We start from the raw sequence: 24,266 nt of genomic DNA on the forward strand, positions 1-24,266 counted from the left end.
ACAGAGCCCGGGTGTTTGGCCAAGTGAAGGCTGCCGGAGGGGCGCCGCTGAAAAGATCCGCTGAGCCTGTCGCTGTCGCCGCCACCGCCGACCCGCGCTCCGTGACCCGCGACCCCAGACCCCGACCCCTTTTAGATCGGCCCGCGCGCCCCAGGCCCGGCCCGGGCGGCGCGACGGGAGGATGAGCGGCGGGCGGCGGAAGGAGGAGCCGTCTCAGCTGCAGCTGGCCAACGGGGCCCTCAAAGTCTCTGTCTGGAGCAAGGTGCTGCGGAGCGACGCGGCCTGGGAAGACAAGGTGCGGTGGGGCCTAGCGGGGGCGCACGTTCGAGGAGCCAGCTGGGACTCGGGGACGAAAGGACAGGCCCGATCCTGGCCCCTACCCCTGCCTCGGTACGGGCCCGGCCGAGTGTTCGGGGTGGCGGGGCGGGTGGCCCAAGGGTGGCGGGGCGAACTGCGCGGGCCCAGCTGTCAGGCTCGGGGCTCATCACAGGGTGGTCGAAGGGTGAAATCGCCTGGGTCACTCGGGAAGCCGAAAGGAAGGGTGGAGGAGATGTCCCCGCAGGCAGGTCGCGTGCCTGAACGGCAAGACTGAGCTGAGTTCGATTCCATTTCCGCCTTTTAGTGCCAGCAGGATCTTGAGTAAGTGACTGATGTTGTACCAGCGTCGTTGGCAGGAGCAGTAACTAGAGCAGACTTATATTGAATACTTACTATGTGTCCGGTTCTCTCTGTGTATCATCTCACTTGAGTCTCAGAAAAACTCTGAAGTGGGGTACCTGCTGCGTTAAAGTGCTTAGCACATCGTGAGGCTCACTGAAGGTGAACTGCCGTTGCTTTCCTGTCGAATGCGAAAACTGAATACCCTAATAAGTGTGAGAGTTAAGAGGGGAGACTGAGACCACCTTTCATGTGTGAGCGTTAGTGCATGCGTGTGGTGAGGAGTAGAGGTCGGGGAGACACCACCAAATGTGTGTGAGGAATGGTCGGGGAACTTCAAGATGTCCTTACTGGTCACACGCATTCAGAAGATCTGAGTGTGAGCACTTCCCCACCTCTGCTCCACGGTGGGGAAGGAACTATTGCAAATAGCTTGATTCCAGTTGGCCTGAAAAGATTGTTATACCTGCAGTCTTTCCCTAGTTTTTTTTTTTTGTTTTTTTTTGAATGATGAAATAGGTTTTTCTGGGGTTCCTGTAAGGGGGCGGGGGTGAATGGGAGGTACTTCCTGAAAGTGCCCTTGTCCTGCCCAGCTGTTGTAAAACCTTTCTGATTTGCTGTGTCATGTCTTCTTTCTTTGTATAAGGGCTGGTTTCTGCAGTCCAGGGAAGGTTGGAAACCTGAATCTTCCATGTTCTTGTATGAAAATTAGATGTGCTGGCACCTTCTTCACTTTTGTTTCTAATTCAACCTCTCCTTTGTGACTTACTCAGAATTCCTTGTGTGGGGAAGTGGTAGTGAATTGGTTCACAGTCAGCCCTTCCGCCTGTGACTAGTCTGTCCAGGTATCCCCAGGTCAGGTAACTGGCCAGTAGCTCAGTTACTGTAAGCGATTTCATTTTTGTAGCTTCTGGGGGAAAAAAAGTAAATGATTTTTCTAAAATTTTTATCTAGAGCACAACACCCTGGAAGCCATCACTCAAGTAAATATATCATCTTTTTTTAAACCACAATTTAGTACAAGAAGAATTCGAGAACCAAATACCATTGTCTTGGGGGAAAATTTCTCTGGAAGATGAGTTTAGCAGAAAAGCTTTCTGCTAAACTTGTTCCTCACCTGTTACAAGAGACTCTCTGACTCTGTGACCTCATGGACTAGAGCCCACCAGGCTTCTCTATCCATGGGACTTCCCAGACAAGAATACTGGAGTGGGTTGCAATTTCCTTCTCCAGGGGATCTTCCCGACCCAGGGATCAAACCCACGTCTCTTGTGCCTCCTGCATTACGGGCAGATTCTTTACTGTCTGAGCCACCAGGGAAGTCCCAAGATAAGTAAATATATATCATTTTTTTAAACCACAATTTAATATAAGAAGAAGATGTAGAGATTGGAGAACCAAATACCATTGCTTTGGGGGGAAATTTTTCTGGAAGATGAGTTTAGCAGAAAGATTTTCTGTTTCTCACCTGTTACAAAAGGTTCTCTTGTGGTACCCCTCCAGATAATGCATACATTCTCTCTTTTTTCTATAGGATGAATTTCTAGATGTGATCTACTGGTTCCGACAGATCATTGCTGTGGTCCTAGGTGTCATTTGGGGAGTGTTACCATTGCGAGGTTTCTTGGGAATAGCAGGGTAAGTCTTGGGGTTTTTTTTTTGTATTTTTAGGTTTCTGTGTGTGTATTTGTGTGTAATAACTAAAGCAAAAAACTGGCCCCATGATGGCCCTCCTGGGTCTGATGCAGCACTCCTCAGTTCAGCAGGCCTGGGGATATCTTGGGTCAGGCACGTTACCTTTACGAAGATCTGGGTTAGTTTATTCATTCATGGGTCCCTAGTGACCTCATGCAAGCAGTTGCTATATTGCTTGTTGATAACAGGCATCTAGTTCTGACATGCCCTTTGTTGTCTAGGCAAGTTTGGGAGGTGGAAGAGCTCCTGTACCTGATGATCACTCCCCTGTGCACTGTGCTGGATGTCCTGAATCTTGGCTTTGGCAGAAGTTGTTTTGGGTTTCTGCTTTTTTTTTGGCCTTGCCACATGGCATGCAGAATCTTAGTTCCCAGACCAGGGATCGAACTCGTGTCCCCTGCAGTGGAAGCACTTAACCCCTGGACTGCCATGGAAGCCCCAGGTCCCTACGTTTTAAAGGCAGTGAAAAAGTAGGAGATCGGGTCCTTCTTCCCTTATTGTGCACCTGTGGCCAGTGGCAGCATTTGACACCAGCCCCTGGTCAACGCTCTACTTGTTAAGAAGTCACTGCATGCCCACCAGGTTGATTTAAAAAGATTTGTGGGAATTGTCTTAAGATGGGAGTCATGGGCAAGTTATAGTAGAAATGGACAGGCAAACCTCTGGCCTTTTCTCTTTTCACACAGGGAATACAAACGGTCAGTCCTCAACATTGGAAAATCACATAGATGTGTTAGTTGTGATCACGTGTCTTACTTCCTTACTCTGGGGTGAAAAGTGTGAAATCATTTCAAACTCATTTGAGTTGGCTGTTTTCTCAGAAGGTAACCGAAAAGGAATGTACAGTCCTCTCTCCCAGCTAAAGAGGGTTTTTGATTTATGATGCTGAGCAAACTGTTTGTCCAAGGAAACCATAGGCTTTATCCTCCAACTCACTCTTGACAGAGTGGACATTTGATGAGGACTCATTGAGGATGATGAGATGCAGGCAGGACCTGGGGTTCATAGAGGTCTTCTCAGGGTGGAAGTGGTATGAAGATACACACCACATTTTTAGAATGTTGGTCGCCCCATTTGAGCTTACTATGAGAAAAAAAAGGCAGATACCAGGAAAATGGCCAGAGATGGCAGAAGGCAATCTAAGAGCCAAAAAAGAGTAGTCTCCTGTCTTCCCCAGATCACTTTTCTAGGAGAGGGTAACAGTGGTTTGAACCCCTGCACCTGTCTCGTCTTATAGGTACCCTGAGGGACCTCTCTGAAGTCACCCAATCGGGGAATAATATAGCAAAGACTCACGCCAGTCAGGGTTCCCTGGTGGCTCAGTGGTAAAGAACCCGCCTGCCAGTGCAGGAGATGCGAGTTAGATCCCTGGGTCGGGAAGATCCCCTGGAGAGGGAAATGGTAACTCAGTCCAATATTCTTACCTGAAGACTCCCATGGACAGAGCAGCCTGGTAGGCTACAGTCCATGGTGTCGCAAAGAGTCGGACACAACTGAGCAACTAACACACACACACACAGCCCGCGCCCGCCGCCCCAATCCAGCATGCTTGTCTCTTTGCCCATACATTTGCTGTGTGGTTCTCTCCTGTTTACAATATAGAATTGATGCCCATCCTTAAATCTCAGTGTGGAGACTTCCAGTCCTCTCCTGACCCCTTCCCCTTGACCACCAGACATTTAAATGCTGTGTTTCTATGACTTCACTTTCTACTTAGTGAAAGTGCCTTGGCAGGCAGGCCCAGTGTCAGCCATTTTCTCCCTCCCTGTCAGCCTTTGTCTCTTTCACTTGTATTTCCCTTTCTCATCTCATTAAGCAACTACTTTTACAGTAGGAGACTCTAAATGAGCTTAGTAGCTGAGCCCCACTGACATTTCTAAGTCCCATTAGTAGGCTCTGTCTAGAGCCACTAACTCAGCCTGTCCAAAATGAGACTCCTGTCAGAGGGACGTGGCCAGATTGGCTGGGTCCCCAGACTTCTAGTAGCAGATAAGGATGTGGCCATGACATAGCGAAGCCAAGGACTGTAGTTTGCGTGATAGTCAAGAAAAACCATCTGTTCTTCCTGACTCCCTGCTTCTGTTGCTGGACCCATGGTTCTCCCAAGCACTTAGGCGCGAAGCCTTCAAGGCTTCTTGCCTCCCCATTCAGCCATTTTCTCAGTCCCTGTCCTCAAACTATTTGTACTGATATCCTGAAACAGGTCTAAACCAGTCTCCCAACTCCTGTTCTCTCCAGCCTGAGAAAGCTGACTGAGTACCTGCCTGACTACTCACACCCTGCCTCAACCTCACCTTGCTCAGACAGCTTCAGGTCTATAGCACACCCCCTCCCCGCCTTGCACAAGGAATTAACACTCCTATCTTCACACTGCCCTACCATGCCCTGCAGCAGCTCACACTTCATCCGCAGAGCAGGAGGAACCTGTTCTCTGCATTTTCCACTGCAGCCTTCAGAGGGGTGTGGCCTAAGGCATATAGTCCCCCATAAGATTAGGTGCTATAAGAGGAAAGATGATAAAGGAAGTTTTGGTCACTTTATGAATATTACTTTTACGCAGCTGCAGTACCAAGAGATCAGTGGAGCACAGTGCTGTTACTCTTCTCAGTATTCTGATCCTGCACCAGTTAAATCATATGTGATGGGGGTCAGAGACCTTTCTGAACCCTCTGGTTTCAATCCACTCTGTTGTTTTTGCCCCCCTCATAGATGGTGAGCTAACGGCTGGCACTGCCATGTTCATCTCTGCATCAAGGGCAGTAGCTGCCAGTGAACACTCAGAAATTGCCTCCCATTGGGAATTATGCAGGGGCTGCCTTACCATGCTCTTGAGTGCCCGACTAGGCCATGAAGCAGCAGCTTCACATGGGTCTTTTCCATGGCCACCCCCCTTCCCGAGCTGGAACTACCTAGAGGCCTTTGGGAACTGGTCCTGTTTGGGACTGTTCATCAGCCTTCTGTCTTACTTCAAGGGGGCTAGGAGAACTTACATATGCTTGCTGATCAACTAAAAAGAGGTTTGTTTTTTTTCCCTCTAACACAACCAAGCGGGCATCTCCACTGAGGACCTGGGTATGTTTTCATGGATCATTTCATTTGCCCCCACGACACGGTTAACTGCAACTGCCAGCCCTGACAGAGCTGGACCGCGCTGGTGGGAGTTCTGGGTCCTCCACGCCTGCCGCTCATGTTTGGTGCTTGCCCTCCCTTGCTCCAGGTTCTGCCTGATCAACGCGGGTGTCCTGTACGTCTACTTCAGCAACTACCTGCAGATAGATGAGGAAGAATATGGCGGCACGTGGGAGCTCACGAAAGAAGGGTTTATGACATCGTTTGCCTTGTTCATGGTATGTGTCACTGAGGATGTCACAGCAGGGTCGGTCATTTCCTAGAGCTCTCAGTTATTCAAGGGGAGCCCTTTGATAGTTAATCGTGTGATTTGCGTACTGTTTCTTCAAGACTCCTGAGGCTGGAGGGCCTTTCTTGAGTTAATAAGATGTGGGGTGATGCACTGTGCAGTCTCCCTGCGGTGAGTGAATGCAGGGCTCATTGTCAACGTCTGCATCCAATTCTCAATTCTGGTTGCATATTGAAAACTGGGAAACATTTAACACATATACTCATAATAGCCCCCAAATGGAAATTGTTTGCATTTGCCGTCACCTGACAAATGGCTGGATAAAATACTCGGCCATAAAGACGACTGAAGTACTGGTACAGGCTCCAACATGGATGGGCCTTGAAAACATGGTGCCAGGTGAAAAAAATGCAGACACAAAAGGCCGCATGTTGTGATTCTGTTTATGTGAAATGTTCAAAAGAGGCAAACCCATATGGATAAAAAGTAGATTAGTGGTTGTTAGGACAGGGGTGGGAAGGGAAATGGGAAGTAACTGATAACGGGAAGAGGTGTTGTTTCCAGGGTAACGAAAATCCTCTAAAATGTTTTCACAACTCCGAATATACGAATAACCTCTGAATTGTATATACTTTAAAGAGGTAAACTTTATGAACCATGAATTACATTTCAAAGTTATATTTTAAAAGTTACAGACCCTAGCCCAGACCAGTGAAATCAGAATCTCTTGGAGGTGGCACCTGGGTATCTCTGTATGTTTTTAAGATCCCAGAAGATTGCCAAGGACCGTCAGGTTTGAGAACCTCTGCTCTGGTATGAAGCTGACAGGGTATGACATGAGTTCTGTTTTCACGTGTTGCTGATGCTAATGCTTACTAGCAGTACAGTTGACTTTATCTCCATCATTTCCATATCTGTAACTCTAAGCCCTCGCACTGATGACAGGAGGAGAGACTTGTCCGGGGTCCTTTGGGAGTACAGAAAGGTGGTCCTGGGTTCTACTGGAGACATCTTGTTTTCAGTGAAATTATGTAAGCCCCCAAGCAGCTCGCGCATTGGCTAGTCCCCGGGAAGTCCACTGTGCGCACTTGGTTAGGACACTTCTGTTTGGTGGAGTAGGAGCCCGTGTTGACCCTCGCGGTGACGGGACCTGTAAACACCGCTTCTTTCCTGTCTAGGTCATCTGGATCATCTTCTACACTGCCGTCCACTATGACTGACGGCGCCCGGCCCCACCTGCTCCCTGCCCGGTCCAGAGGACCCTCTTAGTCACAGCACAGAAGCACAATTGGTGGGGGCTCCCCAGCCACGTGGAACCCGGAAGGCCCGTGTTTCCTGGACCGAGAATCAGTGTGTTGGGCGTCAGTGTCTTCTGCAAGGGTTGCGACCTGAAACTTTTTAAAGAACCATCCACCTTTTGGAGAAGCACTTTTGAACTGTCCATCGCCAACCGTTTCTTCTTGGAGACCATCATGAGATACCTGTTTGCCAGTTAGAGCTGTCCTTTAATTTGCTGCACCTCTGGATCTGGATGAAACATTAAATTGTCTTCCTTCTCCATCAGGTGTACAGTTTTTAAACTACCAATCATGGGCATATCAAGTCTTCTGAAAACAGTATGGCAGTATGTGCATGGTCCATAGCACAGTACAAGCAGCATCTGATAACGATTTTCATTGTAGAATGTTTCAGATACTTGAATAAATCAGATCTTTAATTGAGACCCTGTTGATGATACTGGTAAAGCCTTTCCCACCTCCGCTCGAGCTTCAGAACCCAGTAGGGCAGTAGAGGCAGTGGCCTCCCCTCCCCTTCCTTCTTCCCTCTTCTCTCTGCTCACTTAGCAGCTTCAGCCAGGCCCCTTTCCTTTCATGGGCAGCAGGGAAATGGAGGACTGGAGTTGGTACAGGTGGTGGCCTTGACTTTGTGGAGAGAGGGCTCCCCGCCCTCTGATGCCCCTGCCCAGGGAATGTGTCTATAACCTCGCCGCAGTGTGCTGGGCTCAGATGGTGTCGTTTTGCATTTGGCCACAAGGTGGCGAGGCTGCTGTAGCCAGAAAAGCGTAGTCAGGTTCAAAGGATGAGCCACACGATGAAACAGACCTGAGAGCTAGGACTGTCCAAGAAGGGGCTTAACGGGGATATGGAGGACCTGGACTGTCAGAGGTCTTGCTCTTGGCATGGCGGTCAGGTGGGAGCTGGCCAGCCCAGGTTCTGCTGCTGTTTAAGCCACCTATTCCCTCTGCTTTCCTTTTCTTCCAGGCCACAGTCCTACCTTCAGAGGTGTGGTAGCATTCTGAGTGAGACTGGTCAGTTTTCTTTAAATGGTTACTTTTTCCACCTTGATGCTGGTGGTGGTTTTCTACCTTGTGGGAGGAGTTGTGGGATGGAAAATGACTCTCGACAGGCAGGAGATGACACTGGAAATCCCAAACTCAGGAATTGACTGGGTCAGACCCCAGAGGACATCTGGTCTCTTTTTGGAGTCCTGGCCCTGTTCTTAACTGCTCTAGACTTCGAACTAGAGGTTGTAGGCCAAGTCATCGCACTGAGAGGAGGTTAAGTGATTTCTTAGGGCTAAGAGGGGAAGGAACAGAAGATACTGGTGGGCCCCTGGATATGCCTCTGTGCCCCAGCCCTCCCTTCCCCTCTGTGCAGCCTTGCCTCTGGGGTGCTTGCTCAGGCTGAGCTGAGATGGGGCTCTAGGTGCCGCAGCCTTGGTTCCCCTTTCGCCTTCTGCTTTCGGCCTTGGCATCGTCCAAGGAGGTGTCATCAGTCAGGCTGATGTAAGAGTTCAGGGCCTCCCGGAGCCCCTCACTGAGGAGGGACTCCTCCCCTGCGGCAGATGCTTCAGAGAACAGGAGGGAGCTGTGGAGAAGGGACAGCTGGGTAGGGAGCCTCCGCCTCCTCCCCGCCCCTGCCACACAGTCCCTGCTCTCAGAACCTGCTGAAAACCACCTGGTTTCCTGTTCCCTGTCAGATCAGACCCCTGCTTGACCTCACTCAGGGCTGGTACTCTGTTGTATCCCATCTTGTCTGTCCCTCCACCCTGGCCACCTTGGTGTCCAGGCATGCCCAGTATCCGTGCCCGCTTTGGCATCCCTGCTGGTCCCCCCAGCAGACCCGCTGAGCCTGGGCTGGCCTCTGAGTTCAGACGATGCTCAGTGGCTCCCAGGTGTCCCTGAAGGTGACGCCCCCAGTCCAGGTTCCCAGGGGCGGGTCCTTCTATCTCTGTCCATTTCCCCTTCTAGGAGCCCCTCACCTGTCCAGCTCTTTCCAGTTGAGTGGTGTCGCCTGCACAGTCACAGGTGGGGGTATGGCCTTGCCAGGGAGTGGGCCAACCCTCTGCAGGGCACAGGGCTCCTTGAGGAGGCAGCAGATGTCATCCGCCAGCTCTGAGGAAGAGACCTAGAGCTTTGACCTGGCTGACTCCAGCCCCGTTTCCCTTGCCAACCAACCACCCTCACCCTGACAGCCTTTCACACTTGGCTAGTGGGATTGGGCACCCCAGACTGTTCATCTGGAAGCTGAGATGCAGTCAAAGATTCTGGGCTAACTGGGGAGACTCAGTTTACTGTGTGATTTGGGGTAAGTTGAGGGACGTCTTTCAGCGCCAGTTTTCTGATTAGGAAAGTGCTTTGGAAAGAAGAAAGCTAAGGAATGATCAGTCTCCACTTGTTCGGTCAGTATCTGCTGCCTGGAACAGCTGTCCAGAAAGCCCCTGATCAGTTTTCTCAGCAGTGGTCTTTCCTCTCTGCCTCTGACACTGTGCTGTTACAGGATAGGCACCAGAAGATGCTGAGAATTGACTAAATTCCACAGTAACAACAGCTGTGGGCCTAATTCCTGCGGAGAGAACCATGCCAGCCGTGGGGGACCTTGACTCAGAACCACAGTGGTCAGTGAGGTACTGGCCTACACACCCACAGGACACCTGAGTGGCTCTGCTGGTGTGAGATGAAGCCGGGGCTCCCAGGCTGTGTTTCTTGGCACAGGGACTGGCGTGGAGAAAGGGGCGGTCCCTGTTCTGTCTGGATATTCTCCAGCAGGTAAAGTGTCTGAGAGATGACTGACTGCCCCCAAAGCCCAAATCCCCATCTACTCTCATATGAGGCGGAGGGCGGCCGTACCAGAGTAATGGTCCACCAGGGCCGGGAGCGAGGGAAAGGTGAGGCGTGGTGAGATGTACAGCCAACCATTGTCAAGGCGCTGGATCCTGTAGTGTTTGATCCGGTCCCAGGAGGCAGGGCGGCTGAGGCGGACCGACAGGGAGTAACAGCCTGAGGAGGAAAGGCTCTGGGTAGGACTAAGGCCGTGCTGGGACCCAGCCCTGCCTAGGATGGGAGAAGGAACATGTGAAATGGCCGCAGAGAGTGGCCACCAGGCTCAGACAGAAGGGAAGGCAGAGTGGAAAGACAAAGATGTGCTCTCTTGTTCACAAATGACAACGCATTCATAACAGCTAGGCTCTAGTGAGGATGAAATGAGATCTTGCACGCAGTGCTCAGAGCAGGGCCTGCCACAGTTGGAGTGAGCATTGAGCGTTGGCTGTTCTTATAAAGACCCAAGTGGACAGAAGTGCTTTAGAACGTGATCAGTAGATGTCAGCAAGGATGCAGAGAAAAAGGAATTCTTAGCCTGCTGGTAATAAGGTAAGTCAGAATAAGCTACTTTGGAAACAGCTGGCATTAACTAGTCGAGTTGAACGTGCCCATACCTCACAACCCAGTGGTTCCATCCCAGCATGATCCCTTGCCAATACAAAACCAAAAATATTCAGAGCAGCACTGTTCAGAAAAGCCCCAGACTGCAAACAGCCCATATGCACTCAAGAGAATGGTAGATTCTAGAAAGTAACACTATTCAGTGAAAGTGTTAGCCGCTCAGTAATGTCCGACTCTTTGTGACCCCCATGGACTATTGGCCTCCAGACTTTTGTGTCCATGGAATTTTCCAGGCAAGAATACTGAAGTGGGTTGCCATTTCCTTTTCCAGGGGATCTTCCTGATGCTGGGGTCAAACCCAGGTCTCCTGTGTTGCAGGCAGATTCTTTGCAATCTGAGTCACCAGGGAAGCCCCACTATTCTGTAGTAAAAGTTAATAACCACCATGCACACAAGCATAGGTAAATGTTTAAAATAATGAGCAGAAACAGCAAGTCACAGAAGCATACATTCAGTATGATTCTATTTATATAAAGTTCAGAGGCAGCCAAGACTATATTGACTATATTGCATGTGTGGTAAAGCTAGGAAGAAGAAACTGAGCAACACAGTGAAGCAGGCAGGGGGCTTCAAAGGTAATGATGCACAGTTGCCCACCTACGCTGATAGGTGGGCACATGGGTATTGCTTTTATTAGTCTTTAACCTATTGCTGCTGTTCGGGCACTAAGTCATGTCCGACTCTTTGCAACCCCATGGACTGTAGCATGCCAGCGTCTGGTGTCCTCCGCTATCTCCTGGAGTTGGCTCAAATTCTGTCCATTGAGTCAGTGATTCATGTCCACCGAGTAGATATATAACCATCTTGTCCTCTGCTGCCCTCGTCTCCTTTTGTTTTCAATCCTTCCCCACATCAGGGTCTTTTCCAATGAGGTGGCTCTTTGCATCCGGTGGCCAAAGTATTGGAGCTTCATACATGAATGTTATATACATTGATGCAAGTGACAGAATTTTTCCAGTTTTTTTTTTTAGTGGGGTGGTGCATCCTAAAGGAGATCAGTCCTGGGTGTTCATTGGAAGGACTGATGCTGAAGCTGAAACTCCAATACTTTGGCCACCTCATGCGAAGAGTTGACTCATTGGAAAAGACCCTCATGCTGGGAGGGATTGGGGACAGGAGGAGAAGGGGACGACAGAGGATGAGATGGCTGGATGGCATCACCGACTTGATGGACATGAGTTTGGGTAAACTCCAGGAGTTGGTGATGGACAGGGAGGCCTGGCGTGCTGTGATTCATGGAGTCGCAAAGAGTTGGACACGACTGAGCAACTTAACTGGTAGTTTTGGCCATGCCATGTGGCTTGTGGGATATCAGTTTCCAGAACAGGGACTGAAGCTGGGCCATAGCAGTGAAAGCCCAGAATCCTAACCACTGGGCCACCAAGGAATTGCCTGTTTTCGTTTTTAAAATAAACTTTATTGAGAGATAATTTATATAAAATGCAAATGCAAATGTTTAAAGTATACAGATGATAGGTTTCAACAAAAAACAGATAACTGGCCATGGTTGACAAATAGAGAAAAAAAGGACTATATAAAATTCTAACTATATAAAATCAGGCCTAGAATAGTAATTTTCAGCAGATGAGGATACATATGAGAGCTCTCTATAACGTGGGATTCATTTCTTCAGTCAACACTTCATCAAAGAGAAAGGGGGGCTCCCCTGGTGGCTCAGTGGTAAAGAATCCCCCTGCCATTGCAGGAGACGTGAGTTTGACCCCTGATCCAGGAAGATCCCGTGTGCCACAGCTATTGAGCCTGTGCTCTACAGCCCAGGAGCTGCAGCTGCTGAGCCACATGCTGCAGCTTCTGAAGCCGCACGCCTAGAGCCTGTGCTCTGCGACAAGAGGAGCCACCGCAGTGACAAGCCCACACACCACAGTGAAGAGCATCCACAGCTAGAGAAAGCCCATGCGCAGCGAAGAAGACCCAGATCAGTCAAAAATAGATAAATAAAATTATTTTTTTTTAAAGCCAAACAGGAAGAGGGTTTTTTAGTGGTATAATGGTAATAATCTATTATTACTGTCTAAGGATCTAAAGCTATCTGTAGCTTTCATTTATTGAGTGCTTACTATGCACCTTTCCTATGGGATATAATTCTCCTAACCACCCTATGAGGTAGGTACAATTATCCCCACTTTACAGATGAGAAGACTGGCACAGAGAACCTGGAAGAAGAGGCAGGGGCCCTGTCACTTAACAGGCATTTCCCTGTGGAATGCCAACAGCATGCAGGAGGGAATTTCCCAAAGCACAGGCACTGCTTGGTTTTAGGAAGCTTTTACTTTGAGGAAATGGTTTAAATACTCCATGAAAAGGCAGAGATTTTCAAACTGTATTTTAAAAATACAAGTACTTGGGACTTCCCTGGTGGTCCAGAGGCTAAGACTCTGAGCTCCTAATGTAGGGGGCCTGGGTTCGAGTCCTGGTCAGGGAACCAGATCCCACATGCCACAGCTAAGACCCCATGTAGCCAAATAAATAAATATATATTTAAAAACCAATACAACTACTTGATAAACACATTTTGACTTTTAAGACATAGGCTAAAAGTAAAAGATGAAAAATATATATCATGCAAACATTAATCATAGGAAGGCTGAAGTGATTATATTAATACCAGAAAAGTAGAATTCAGGACCAACAACATTATCAGAGATAAGAGGATGTCCTGCATTTGCATGCACTCAATCACAGAGATTAAAGATACAGAAGCAAAGCCGAGAGTATTAACAGAAGAAAGAGATGTCCATAATCATAACTGGAGATTTCAACACTCCTCTCTCAGTACTTGATAGGATAGAAAATCAGTAGGGAAATAGAATAGTTGAACAATGCAATCAGCCCATTTGGCTTAATTAGCCAACATTGGACCCAACAAATGCACATGGAATATTCAAGGCAGACTGTAGACTGGGCCATAAAAACAAATTTAAAAGTACTGAAATAATTAAAGGTATAGTTCCTGACTACAACAATTAAATTATAAATTAATTAATAACAAAAAGATATGTGGAAAATTCCCAGATACTTGGAAATAATCCAGAGATTGAGGAAATTACAAGCAAACCTAGAAAATATTTTTAACCAAAGAAAATTTTGTGAGCTCAGCTAAATCAGGACTTGAAAGTACATTTGTAGCTTTAAACCTTACATTTCAAGAAAAGAAAGGCATAAAATAAAGTTTCTACCTTAAAAAGCTGGAAAAAGTAAATTTTTGTAGAATGAAATAAAGCAGAAATAAAAAATAGAAAACAGAAAAATCAAATGCTGATTCTTTGAAAAGATTGATAAAATTGATAAACTTCGAGCTAGATTGATCAAGAAAAAAAGGAAAAAACCACACACATACATTGCCAACATCAGGAAGAGGGGACATCACCATAGCATAGATCCTACACACATTAAAAGGGTAAGGGCATGAACAACTATGCCAACAAATTCTACAATGTGGATGAAATGGACAAATCCTTAAATGACACAAATTACCAACACTGATGCAAGAAATAGAAAATTTGAATAGACCTATATCTATTGCAGAAGTTGAATTCATAATTTTAAAACTTGCTGCAAAGATGACTCTGGGCCCAGATGGCTTCACTAGTGAGTCCTATCAAACATTTAAGAAGAAATAATTTCAATTTTACACAAATTCTCTTAAAATATAGAAGGCAGCATTTTCCTACCCATTTCATGAGATCACCAATTAACTTGCTATATAAACCACCTAAAAACGTTATGAGAAAACTATAGACCAATATCCCATATATATATATATATATATATACACACACATACACACACATACATACACACACACACATATATATATACACATATATATAGACAAAAAAAATCCTTAACACACTGTTAGCAAACTGTACCCAGAAATATATAAAAATGACAACACAATATGACTAAATTGACTTTATCCCAGGAATACAAGTTGATTTAAAAATTGAACATCAGTGTTAACTCACTATATTAGTAGAATAAATGGGGCGGCGGGGGTGGGGGGGGAACGATCATCTGGAGAAATGTAGAAAAATAATATGACACAGTTCAATTATGGTTTTTTAAAAATAAAACTACATCGTGCATTGAACCTGGACTGGCGACTCGTTTCATACATGATATTATACATGTTTCAATGCCATTCTCCCAAATCTTCCCACCCTGGTGCACTGGGATGACCCAGAGGGATGGTATGGGGAGGGAGGAGGGTTCAGGATGGGGAACACATGTATACCTGTGGCGGATTCATTTCGATATTTGGCAAAACTAATACAATATTGTAAAATTTAAAAATAAAATAAAATTAAAAAAAAAAAACAACATTTCCCTGGTGTTTCCGCCAGGTGAACTGCAACTGAGCACCTTTAAGATAAAGCCACAGGCTGAAGAGTTGACAATAAAAAATTATTTCTGAAAAAAAAAATAAAATAAAATAAAACTACAAATAGAAGGTGTAATAGTTTCCTATGGCTGCTGTAACAAGTTACCATATATTTAGAGGTTTAAAACAACAAGAGTGGATTATTTTACAATGCTGGGGGTCAAAATCCTGAAATGGGTTTCACTAAACAAAAATCAAGGTATCAGCAAGCCTGTATTTCTTCTGCAGCCTCTAGAGGAGAACCCCTTTCTTTGCCTTTTCAGTGTCTAGAAGCCACATGCATTCCTTAGTTCATGGCCCCTTATTCCATCTTTATTCTTACCCTCTTGCCTGCCTCTTGTAAAGACCCTTGTGATTTCACTGGGCTCATCTGGATAATCCAGCATAATCTCCCCATCTCAAAACCCTTAGTCACATCAACAAACTCTCTTTTGCAATGTAAGGTAATTCACAGTCACTGGTTTCAGGGATTCGGACCTAGACATTATTGGGGAACTATACTGCTATCACAGAAGGGTACGTCCTCATAACCTGACATAGAGGATCTGTGAAAAATCTGTAAGTAACATCATACTTAATGGGAAAGACTAAATTTTTCCTTCTAAGATTAAGAACAGAGCAAGAATGTTCTTACAACTTTACTTGTTATATACTGGAGGTCGTAGTGAGTGCAATCAAGACAAGAAAAAAAAACGAAAGGTTTATGAGTTGGAAAATAATTAAACTATTTATCGATAATGTGTGATCATATATGTAGAAAATCCTAAGGAACCTACAAAAAAGCTACTAGAACTAATAAGTGAATTTAGCAAGGCTTCAGGCTACGAAGTGTGTATTCTTTGAGAAGTATGGAGTAGGGTCCCTGCTTCCTTTTCTTTGTCTTCTACTTGACTCTGGAGACACCTTGACTTTGTATCTTTAAGAATCTCTTCTGGGGCTTCCCTGGTGCTCCAGCGGCTGAGAGTCCACCTGCCTGAGAGTCCATGCAGGGGACACCGGTTCAATCCCTGGTCAGGGAAGATTCCACATGCCACAGAGCAACTAAGCCCATGTACCACAACTACTGAGCCCGTGTGCTGCACCCACCGAGGCCTGCTCACCTAGAGCCTGTGCTCTGCAACGAGAGAAGCCACTGCAATGGGAAGCCCGAGCACCGCAGCAAAGAGTGGCCCCTGCTCACCACAACGACAGAGAGTCTTTGCAGCAATGAAGACCCAGAGCAGCCAAAAGTAACAAAAGTTTTTTTTAAAAAAGAGAAATATCTCTTCTGGAGCTGTGTTGTCACCCTGAAAATGTTCTCTGGTTGGGAAAGGGCTACATATCTGAAAATAGTCTCTGGAGGCCAACCAGTGAGCTGAACTAAGTGACCAAGTTCCTCTATGGGGCCTGGTTCTCCAGCCACCCCATCTTGGCCACTGTAACCCCAGTTACCAGAACCAGGAAGGGTCCTGACAGCCACACTGAGAACCTGACGGGTAGACTCAGAGATAATACGCTCTGTCAACCGCATGTGGGGACAGGCCTCCTACCAAGGCATCTGCGACTGGTCCGTGTGCCTGGTACCTTGCTGTCCCGTCTCACTGCACGCTGCAGCCAGTCCCAAATATATACTGCTGTCTCTCAGCTTTAGGACATCTTTTAAACTTGGACTTTCTGGGTTCATATCCCATAGAGTCACACCCTATAACACCCCTGCATACTATAACCCTACTTGTGTCTCTAAAACATTATTTGACCTCTCAGATTTTGTTTCTTCATCTATAAAGGGGGTCATAATTGTCCCTGTCTCAGGAGATTGCCACAAAGATTCAGATGGTAAAGTAGATAAAACATTCAGCACGGTCTGGCATACAGCAAGCATCCAATACTCCTGATCCGTTCTCTGCCTCTTTGCTCACATTGTTCCCTTTATATGGAACACTCTTCCACCTGAGTCAACACCAGTCTTCCTTTTACAACTCAGTTCCTACTCAGACAACTCTCCAGAGCTTGTTCTCTGCCTGGGAGAAGCCCCAGCTCTCCCTCAACATTACCCCACCCATCATATAACCAACGGTGAGTCTCACGAGGGATGGTTCTAATTTATTTGCCCACCATTTTCCCATCTCAGAAAACAGCAACACGATTCACCCATTACTAAGCTCCTAACCCCAGAACTGTGGTGTTGGAGAAGACTCTTGAGAGTCCCTTGGACTGCAAGGAGATCCAACCAGTCCATCCTAAAGGAGACCAGCCCTGGGTGTTCTTTGGAAGGAATGATGCTAAAGCTGAAACTCCAGTACTTTGGCCACTTCATGCGAAGAGTTGACTCATTGGAAAAGACTCTAATGCTGGGAGGGATTGGGGGCAGGAGGAGAAGGGGATGACAGAGGATGAGATGGCTAGATGGCATCACCGACTCGATGGACATGAGTTTGGGTGAACTCTGGGAGTTGGTGATGGACAGGGAGGCCTGGCGTGCTGCAATTCATGGAGTCGCAAAGAGTTGGACACGACTGAGTGACTGAACTGAACTGAACCCCAGCATCATCCCTCAGAGCTTCCATTCTCTCTTAATCTCCCTTCCAGCCCTACAGAAAAACCTGAATGTACTGGCTACGTTCAGAACAAATCTGGAAACCAACCACTTCTTACTGTGGCTTCCCACTTTCACCTCATTCCCTGCCAGAGCCTCTCTTTGCACAGTATAGGGATCAGATCATGTCACTCCCCTGCTTAGAACCCTGTCACATTTAAAATAAATCGGAAGCCCTCACCCTGGCAACACCTTGTGTGACCTGACTTTGGGTGACCTTGAATCTGCTCCCTGCGCACACCTGCCTCCCGCAGAGGACGCGCCTGTTTACTTGGTTCCTCCTAACTACTGCTTTATTGTTTCTCTTTGGCACTTGCCGGGCTGCTGTGTGTGCTCAGACGCGTCTGACTCTGCAAACCCATGGACTGCAGCCCGCCAGGCTCCTTTGTCCATGGAATTTTCCAAGCAAGAACACTGGAGTGGGTTGCCATTTCCTCCTCCAGGGCACTTGCCATGATCAGACGCATAATGACTATTGGTTCACTCTCCACGCTGCCAACTAACCTGTGGGCAGATATCTTGCTTTTTCTGTTGTTGAATCCCCACCACGTGCAACAGCGGCTGGCACTGAGTCACCATGCAGTATTTGCTGATGAACACTGGACACAGGCATGATTAAAAGCAGACTCGAGGAGTCCTTGCCACCATTTGTACTCCAACTGCTGAGCACAGATGGTGTGAGGGGGCAGTCTACCCTACCCCGGTTCTTCACCCTCTCTCCTCCTCTCAACATACATGTATGCACTCATTCACTCATCCATTTATCCAGTAAATATCTGTTGAGCAGGAGCTGGCACTGCGTGAGCCCCGGACACAGGTAATCAGAACTTTGTTCTCTGGGGCACGTTCTGTGGGGCATGTGCCAGGGATGTCTCACTGGCACAGGCCTCAGACAGAATTTTTCCTTTATGGTCCTCATCCTTATGTTTAGTTCCCCTGCTCTTAGACCACACACCTGACTTTGTTTTAAGAAATAAATGTATTGCGGCTACAGAAGAGGTCTTTTCAGGTGGCTATGGGAATTGAGAGCAAAAGGTGGCAAACAACCCGGGGACGCGACACTGCAGTGGGTTGTGAAGGATGAGTAGGCGGTGGCCAAGAGGAAGAACGGAGGAGGGGGCTCTCCAGGCCGAGGGAGGCTTGTGTGCAAGGATGCAGCATGGAAAGAACAAGCAGTGTTTGTTCATGGAGCATTTTGGTAGGCAGTGGGTTGGAAGGCAGGCTGTGGGAGATGCGGCTGGTGCAGGGCCACTGGGAGACCCACGGGGGAAAAGGCAAGGTACTGGGGTTGCTGGAAGCTCAGGCAGGCTTAGCCAAAGTCACAGGCTGGCCTGCAGTGACCTGTGAGGTCAGGCACATGTTCTCCCAGGTGTTCTGACAATGATGCCAGGAAGAGGGGAGGGGTCCACAGTAGTGTGAGGGATTAGACTAAAAGCTCTGAACTTCCACTGAGACTTCTGAGAAGCTAAGACTCTGGAGGATGCTGCACCTTGGCCCCTCAACTGTCTGGAGCCTGAGGGCAGGAACCACAATTTAGCAGGCCTGACTCGGAGAAAATGCTTTTAAGCATTTCTCAGCTGACAGAACGCACAGAGGTGAGCCCCTCAGGGGGGAAGTGTGTACGGCTCATCAATCTCTTATGCTCAACAGAGTATCAACACACAGGAGGACAGTAGGAAGGTAAGAGGGTGGTGCTCGTGGGGCCTGGTCCTGGCGCTGACCTCTGGCACAGTCCTGGGACCTCCAGAAGCCCTTCAAGCCCCTTCACAGACCAAGATTTTCAGCCTGACTCGGACCCTGCCGTGGCTCCCTAAAACACAAGGTACGCCAGAGGGACTCTCAGGAAGATGTAGGGGACTCTTCCCCTCCTGACTCCAGGCCCCGAATTGTGTTCTTGGGAGCGCAGTGCCCCAGGACTTCCTCCTTGGTCCATCCACAGACTCGAAGCTCCTGTAGAATTTCCCTCCCAGAGGTACGTCCGCACCTTGGGCCAAAGAAAAGCTGATCCTGGTCTCACCCACTCAGTCGACAGTTAATTACCATTATAGATGACAAGATGCATTATGCAAACATGAAAAACACTGTCTCTCATTACTTGATTTTGGGTTCCCTAGACTGGAACTGTGTTTCCAAACTTAAAAGAACAGGAGAACCGGCCGGAGAGCTTGTGACGGAAGCAGATTTCTGACCTCTGTGCCCCACAGTCTTATTTGGCAGGTCTGTGGTGGGGCCCAGGAACACACTGGCAAGATGTTTCCCTGACGATTCCTGTACACTCGAGTCTCAGAACCACCGTCCTATGGCGTCACTTGGGCCCCTACAGCTTTAGTGTCAAACTTTTTTTTTGACCACAAACCACAGTACGAAATTTTACATTGTGACCCAGGACACCGTTAAAATGATTGAAAACAAAAGTTTGATGAAGTAGTATTTTCCCCAACCCCAGTGAAGCACCTTAATGTTTCAGCTGTATTTCACTTTAAACACTCACCAGTCCAGATTCACCAGCTTAATGGGTCTCAACCTTGGCTGCGCATCAGAATCACCCAGGGTTGGGGGGTGGGGGGCTTTTATAGCTTCCAGGGCCCAGGCCACACCCCTGACCAATTAAATCAGTAACTCTGGGGGTGGAGGGCAGGCATCAGTAATTTATAAATCTCCCCCAGATGATTCCAATACATAGCCAAGGTCTAGATCAGTCCTGTCTGACTGTGATCCCCTGGACTGTAGTCCACCAGGCTTCTCTGTCCATGGGATTTTCTAGGCAAGAATACTGGAGTGGGTTACTGTTTCCTACTCCAGGGGATCTTCCTGATCCAGAGATTGAACCTACGTCTCTTGCACCTCCTGCATTTACAGGCAGGTTCTTTACCACTGAGCCACCTGGGAAGCCCATTAAGGTCTAGATCTTAAAGTGTGGTCCCCAGACTAGCAGCAGCAATCATCAACTGTGAACTTGTTGGACAGGCAAACTCTCAGGCCTCAGACTTACCAAATCAGAACTGCCTGGACCAGGTCTTTGGTCTAATAAACCCTCCAGGTGATTCTGATCGCCACCCAGGTTTGAGACCCACTGGTCTATAACCACCGAATTAACCTGATTTCTTGACCCACAAATGGGTCGTGACCCATTTTCTTGACACGCATTCTCCAAAAGGAAGCAACAGATGAGAGATCAAAAATTAGTATTGGGAAACTGCTGCCTTTCCTGTAGAATTGGCAATTTTCTTTCTTTTTTGATGAGAGCTGCCTTCTGTACTAATCCCTTCTGGCGTTGCTGTGGGAAAACTTAAGAGTCAAATCTAACCTTAATCCCAACAGTTTTGTGGATCCTTAGAGATCTTATGGATCCTTTACACCTTAAACTTATACAGTGCTGGATATCAGTTATGTCTCAATAAAACCGGAAGGAAAAAAAAAAGACTCTATGGATTCTTATCTGCTTTCTCCTTTATTTCTCCACTGGTTCCTCCTGTATATATACCTTCCTAGAAAGGGGGCAGAGTGGCAGTAAGTTCCGGTCACTATGCTCTTGGGGTTCAACCAGGCCAGAGAAGGAGCGGGGGTGGGGCAGCTGAGCACTGGAGCACTTCCTGTGGCTTCTCAAGCTCACTGGGGCCTGGTCTGCAGCACCCCTGCCCCCAGCAGCACCGCTATGGTTTCCTGTTTGTAGCTACCTCACTTGAGCCAGCCCCCAACCCTGGTCAACCTACTGGTGTGTGTGAGGGGGTGATGCTGGTACTTTCTGGAAAACAGCAGAAGGGGCTGGGGAGAGGTGGAGTGGGGAGGGGGCTCCCGAAGAAAGGAAAGGAGAGGCAAAGATGTGCTGGAAGGAGCCCCAGGAGGGAGACTTGAGTAGAGAACTGAGTACGCCCCTGACAATGCATCAAAGTTAGTTGAGTTCAGGGGAAGCACAGAAAGCCCATCCTACAGAGCTTCTCCCCAGTCCATCCCTGAGGTTGCAATGAATCACCATTATCATGATAGGTGGGCCTCTCTTGGGGGTCTGAAGTAAGATGAACCTCAGCTGGGTTTGAATGCCAGCTCTGCACTTAGTATCTGTGTCTCCCTAGGCAAATCGTTTCTCTTCTCTAAAAGTCTCAGTTTCCTCATCTGTAAAATGGGAACATTGGAAGTACAACCCCTGCCCCTGCAACAGGGTTGTGTGAAGGCAATTAAAGGGCCTAACATAAACGTGAACACTGTTCCTCTCTGTCCCTGCTGTAAGGGACGCCCAGCTGCAGTTCAGAGAGTAAGCAAGGGCATCAGAGACAGACTTCACTTTGTGTTTTGTTTGCAAAGGCCCTGAACCTGGGGTGGGAGAGGCCCCATTTGGATGTGCAGTGTGACAGGTCTCCATCCCTCTGTGGGCTTCTGTTCCCCCATCTGTACAGCAAAGAGAGGAGGGTCATGAGGTGACTCCTGGTGGGTTCTCTGGCTCCAACTGGCTAATGACCCAAAGCACAGAGACTTTGTCAACTTGTCAACATTTTGCCAAGAGATCAGGATCCTATTGTGTCTTGGGGAGGAGAAATCATTGCTGGTCAAGGCAGGGAATGACTGCACTCTCCTATGACTATATGGTAAGTCCTGGTTGCCAAAGCATTGGCTGAGCCTGGATCCCTTCTGTGGGCAATTCACACCCATTTTTGCAAATGCAGGTCATTGTCTCGTTTTTTTTTTGTTTTAATATTTTCATTTATTTATGTGGCTGTACTGGGTCCTAGATGCAGCACATGGGATCTTTAGTTGTGGCATGTGGAAACTAGTTCCCCAACCAGGGGTCAAACCCCGGGCCCCCTGCATTTGGAGCCACCAGGGGAGTCCCCTTTCCCCGTTGTTGATGGGTTCTCATGGCCGCAGCCTGTGGTCAGTCAGTCAGGCTGCCCAACTCCTAGGCCAGTCTCCAGCCCTCCACATCTGGGCTCCTACAGCTACCCCTGAGTCACATCACACCTGGCTCTTGGCACAACAGGGACGGGCCCAGGGTGGCACTGAGCTTACTCACCTCTCCTGGTCTGGCTCTCCCGGATGAGGAAGGCCCCTCCGTGGTTCCCAGGCAGCAGCAGCAGTTCCTCAGCTTTCTCCCGGCTCAGGCCCTCATACAGCCACCTGGGGGTGGGGAGAGACGGTCAGGGGTCAGCCTGGGGGTGGGTGGGCCAAGACCCTACTGGAGCCTCTCCTGCCTCTGTGGACCTCCAATTCCAACTGTCCCATGGAGAGTTGGCCTCGGGGTCTCTCAGGCCCTGCCGCTGTGTCCTGGTCCTGGCTCCAGGGCCCTCAGAGGACAATCTCACCGGGTCAGCCCCAGTCTTCTCTTACTGGAGACCTCATTCCCAAATGGCCAGGGTCTGGGGGCAGGTTAGGTGATCCCAGATCCTCTCCTGTCACCCACCCAGTTCCCCCAGTGCCCCTACGCCATTCACTCACATTTCTAAGCCTTCACCTCTCTAAGAATTGTTCTTTTTTTTTTTTTTTTTAAGTTTAGTGAATATTTTATTTGAAGTTTAAAGTTTAACTATGTAGTCAAATGGTGTGCAGGTGAACATTTACTCATTATCACTGAAATCTCACTTCCATTGGAGATTATTTGTGGGTCGAAAGTTTTGAACTATAATGTTCAAGACAGTCTAAAATTTTGAGGAAAAAAATTACATAGCCCACAGATCTTCATATGTGCTTCCAGTGCTGGGATTCTTGATAATTCTGGGCCCACATCTTCTTTCCTCTCTTCATTTAATCCCTCACCCATATATGTCCACGAGGGACCTCATTGCCATGGAAAGTTCAAGGAAGTTTTGCAGGAATTTTTTGGCATACTAGTCCATCTGCTTCACACTGTCCCCATAGTCATTCCTGGGTTGTTGCTGTTGTTCAGGGGCTAAGTCGTGTCCAACTCTTTGTTACCCCATGGACTGTAACCCACCAGAGTCCTCTGTCCTCCACTATCTCCAGAGTTTGCTCAAATTCATGTCCATTGAGTTGGTGATGCTATCTAACCATCTCTTCCTCTGCTGCCCCCTTCTCTTTTTGCCTTCAATCTTTCCCAGCATCAGGCAGGGGGGCCCAAGCAAAGCCTCAAGCAGCCAATTTGATGGGAACGGCTGTCATTCTGTGAAATTCCACAGTCTAAGCCAGAGTCAGGGTTGAGTTGATCCCAAGTAAATAAGAAGCTGTGATTTTCTTGGTGCCAGCAGCAAACTTACCCTAATTTTATAGCAAATAAAACACATCCCTTCATAAAGAGGCTGCAAATGAAGTCGTGGCCAGAAAGGGGACTGACTCTCAGAAGTAGTCAGTGTCTCCTCGGTTTAAACTTCAGTGTCAGCTATGGACATAAAACTCTGCCCAGCAGGCCCAGGCCACAGAGAGACACGTAGGCCACGTGGGTTTCACCCTGCCTCTGTGTGAACTGATTCTATGAGGGATTTTCATGTCTCAGGATCAGAGCCAGGCATCCCGTGAGCTTCTGAAAGTGAGGCCGCCCCTGAGTTCTGAGTTTGCCTCAGAATTGAATAGCGGCTGTCACAGCGCACTCAGTGACGCATTCCTGGCTCCAGGTTATTCACTGCCTTTCTCTCTCGACACAGAATTTGCTCAGGAGTCAGTCTGTCCCTTACTCTTGGCGAGAGATGGCTCACACTTCGTAAGAGACCATGTGTGCCCAAGTCCAGCCCTCCCAAGTAAATGCCTTTTGGAAAGGCCACCCAAGGAGGCTCCCTGGGAACACTGATGCTCAGCATTCTCCACCACCAGATTCTTGTGTGTGCGTGTGTGTTAGTCGCTTCAGTCGTGTCCGACTCTTTGTGGCCCCATGGACTGCAGCCCGCCAGGCTCCTCTGTCCATGGGATCCTC

At 48.1% G+C, this 24,266-nt stretch overlaps 2 protein-coding genes across 4 annotated transcripts in view; one reads left to right on the forward strand and one right to left on the reverse strand.

Annotated features, from left to right (window-relative positions):
• Positions 1 to 7,270, forward strand: RAB5IF (RAB5 interacting factor). The gene is made up of 4 exons (XM_055544961.1): positions 1 to 295; positions 2,192 to 2,295; positions 5,570 to 5,699; positions 6,889 to 7,270. Exons 1-4 carry the CDS (start codon positions 182 to 184, stop codon positions 6,928 to 6,930), a joined length of 390 nt encoding a protein of 129 aa, XP_055400936.1. The 5' UTR covers positions 1 to 181; the 3' UTR covers positions 6,931 to 7,270.
• Positions 5,302 to 24,266, reverse strand: part of SLA2 (Src like adaptor 2) — a 24,965-nt gene continuing 6,000 nt past the window's right edge. Inside the window, exons 5-9 of one of the 3 annotated variants that reach the window (XM_055544952.1) lie at positions 22,419 to 22,522; positions 9,840 to 9,989; positions 8,972 to 9,104; positions 8,374 to 8,577; positions 5,302 to 5,618 (exon numbers count right to left, since the gene is read on the reverse strand). In XM_055544952.1, the coding sequence (XP_055400927.1) occupies positions 8,412 to 8,577; positions 8,972 to 9,104; positions 9,840 to 9,989; positions 22,419 to 22,522 (553 nt within the window). In that variant the 3' untranslated portion in view covers positions 5,302 to 5,618; positions 8,374 to 8,411. Of the gene's footprint in view, positions 5,619 to 6,139; positions 8,287 to 8,373; positions 8,578 to 8,971; positions 9,105 to 9,839; positions 9,990 to 22,418; positions 22,523 to 24,266 lie in introns of those variants that run through there. The other 2 variants (XM_055544951.1, XM_055544953.1) reach the window with 2 other exon arrangements.

This window comes from Bubalus kerabau, chromosome 13, assembly GCF_029407905.1.
Source record: "Bubalus kerabau isolate K-KA32 ecotype Philippines breed swamp buffalo chromosome 13, PCC_UOA_SB_1v2, whole genome shotgun sequence".
In the NCBI taxonomy this organism is placed as follows: Eukaryota; Metazoa; Chordata; class Mammalia; order Artiodactyla; family Bovidae; genus Bubalus; species Bubalus kerabau.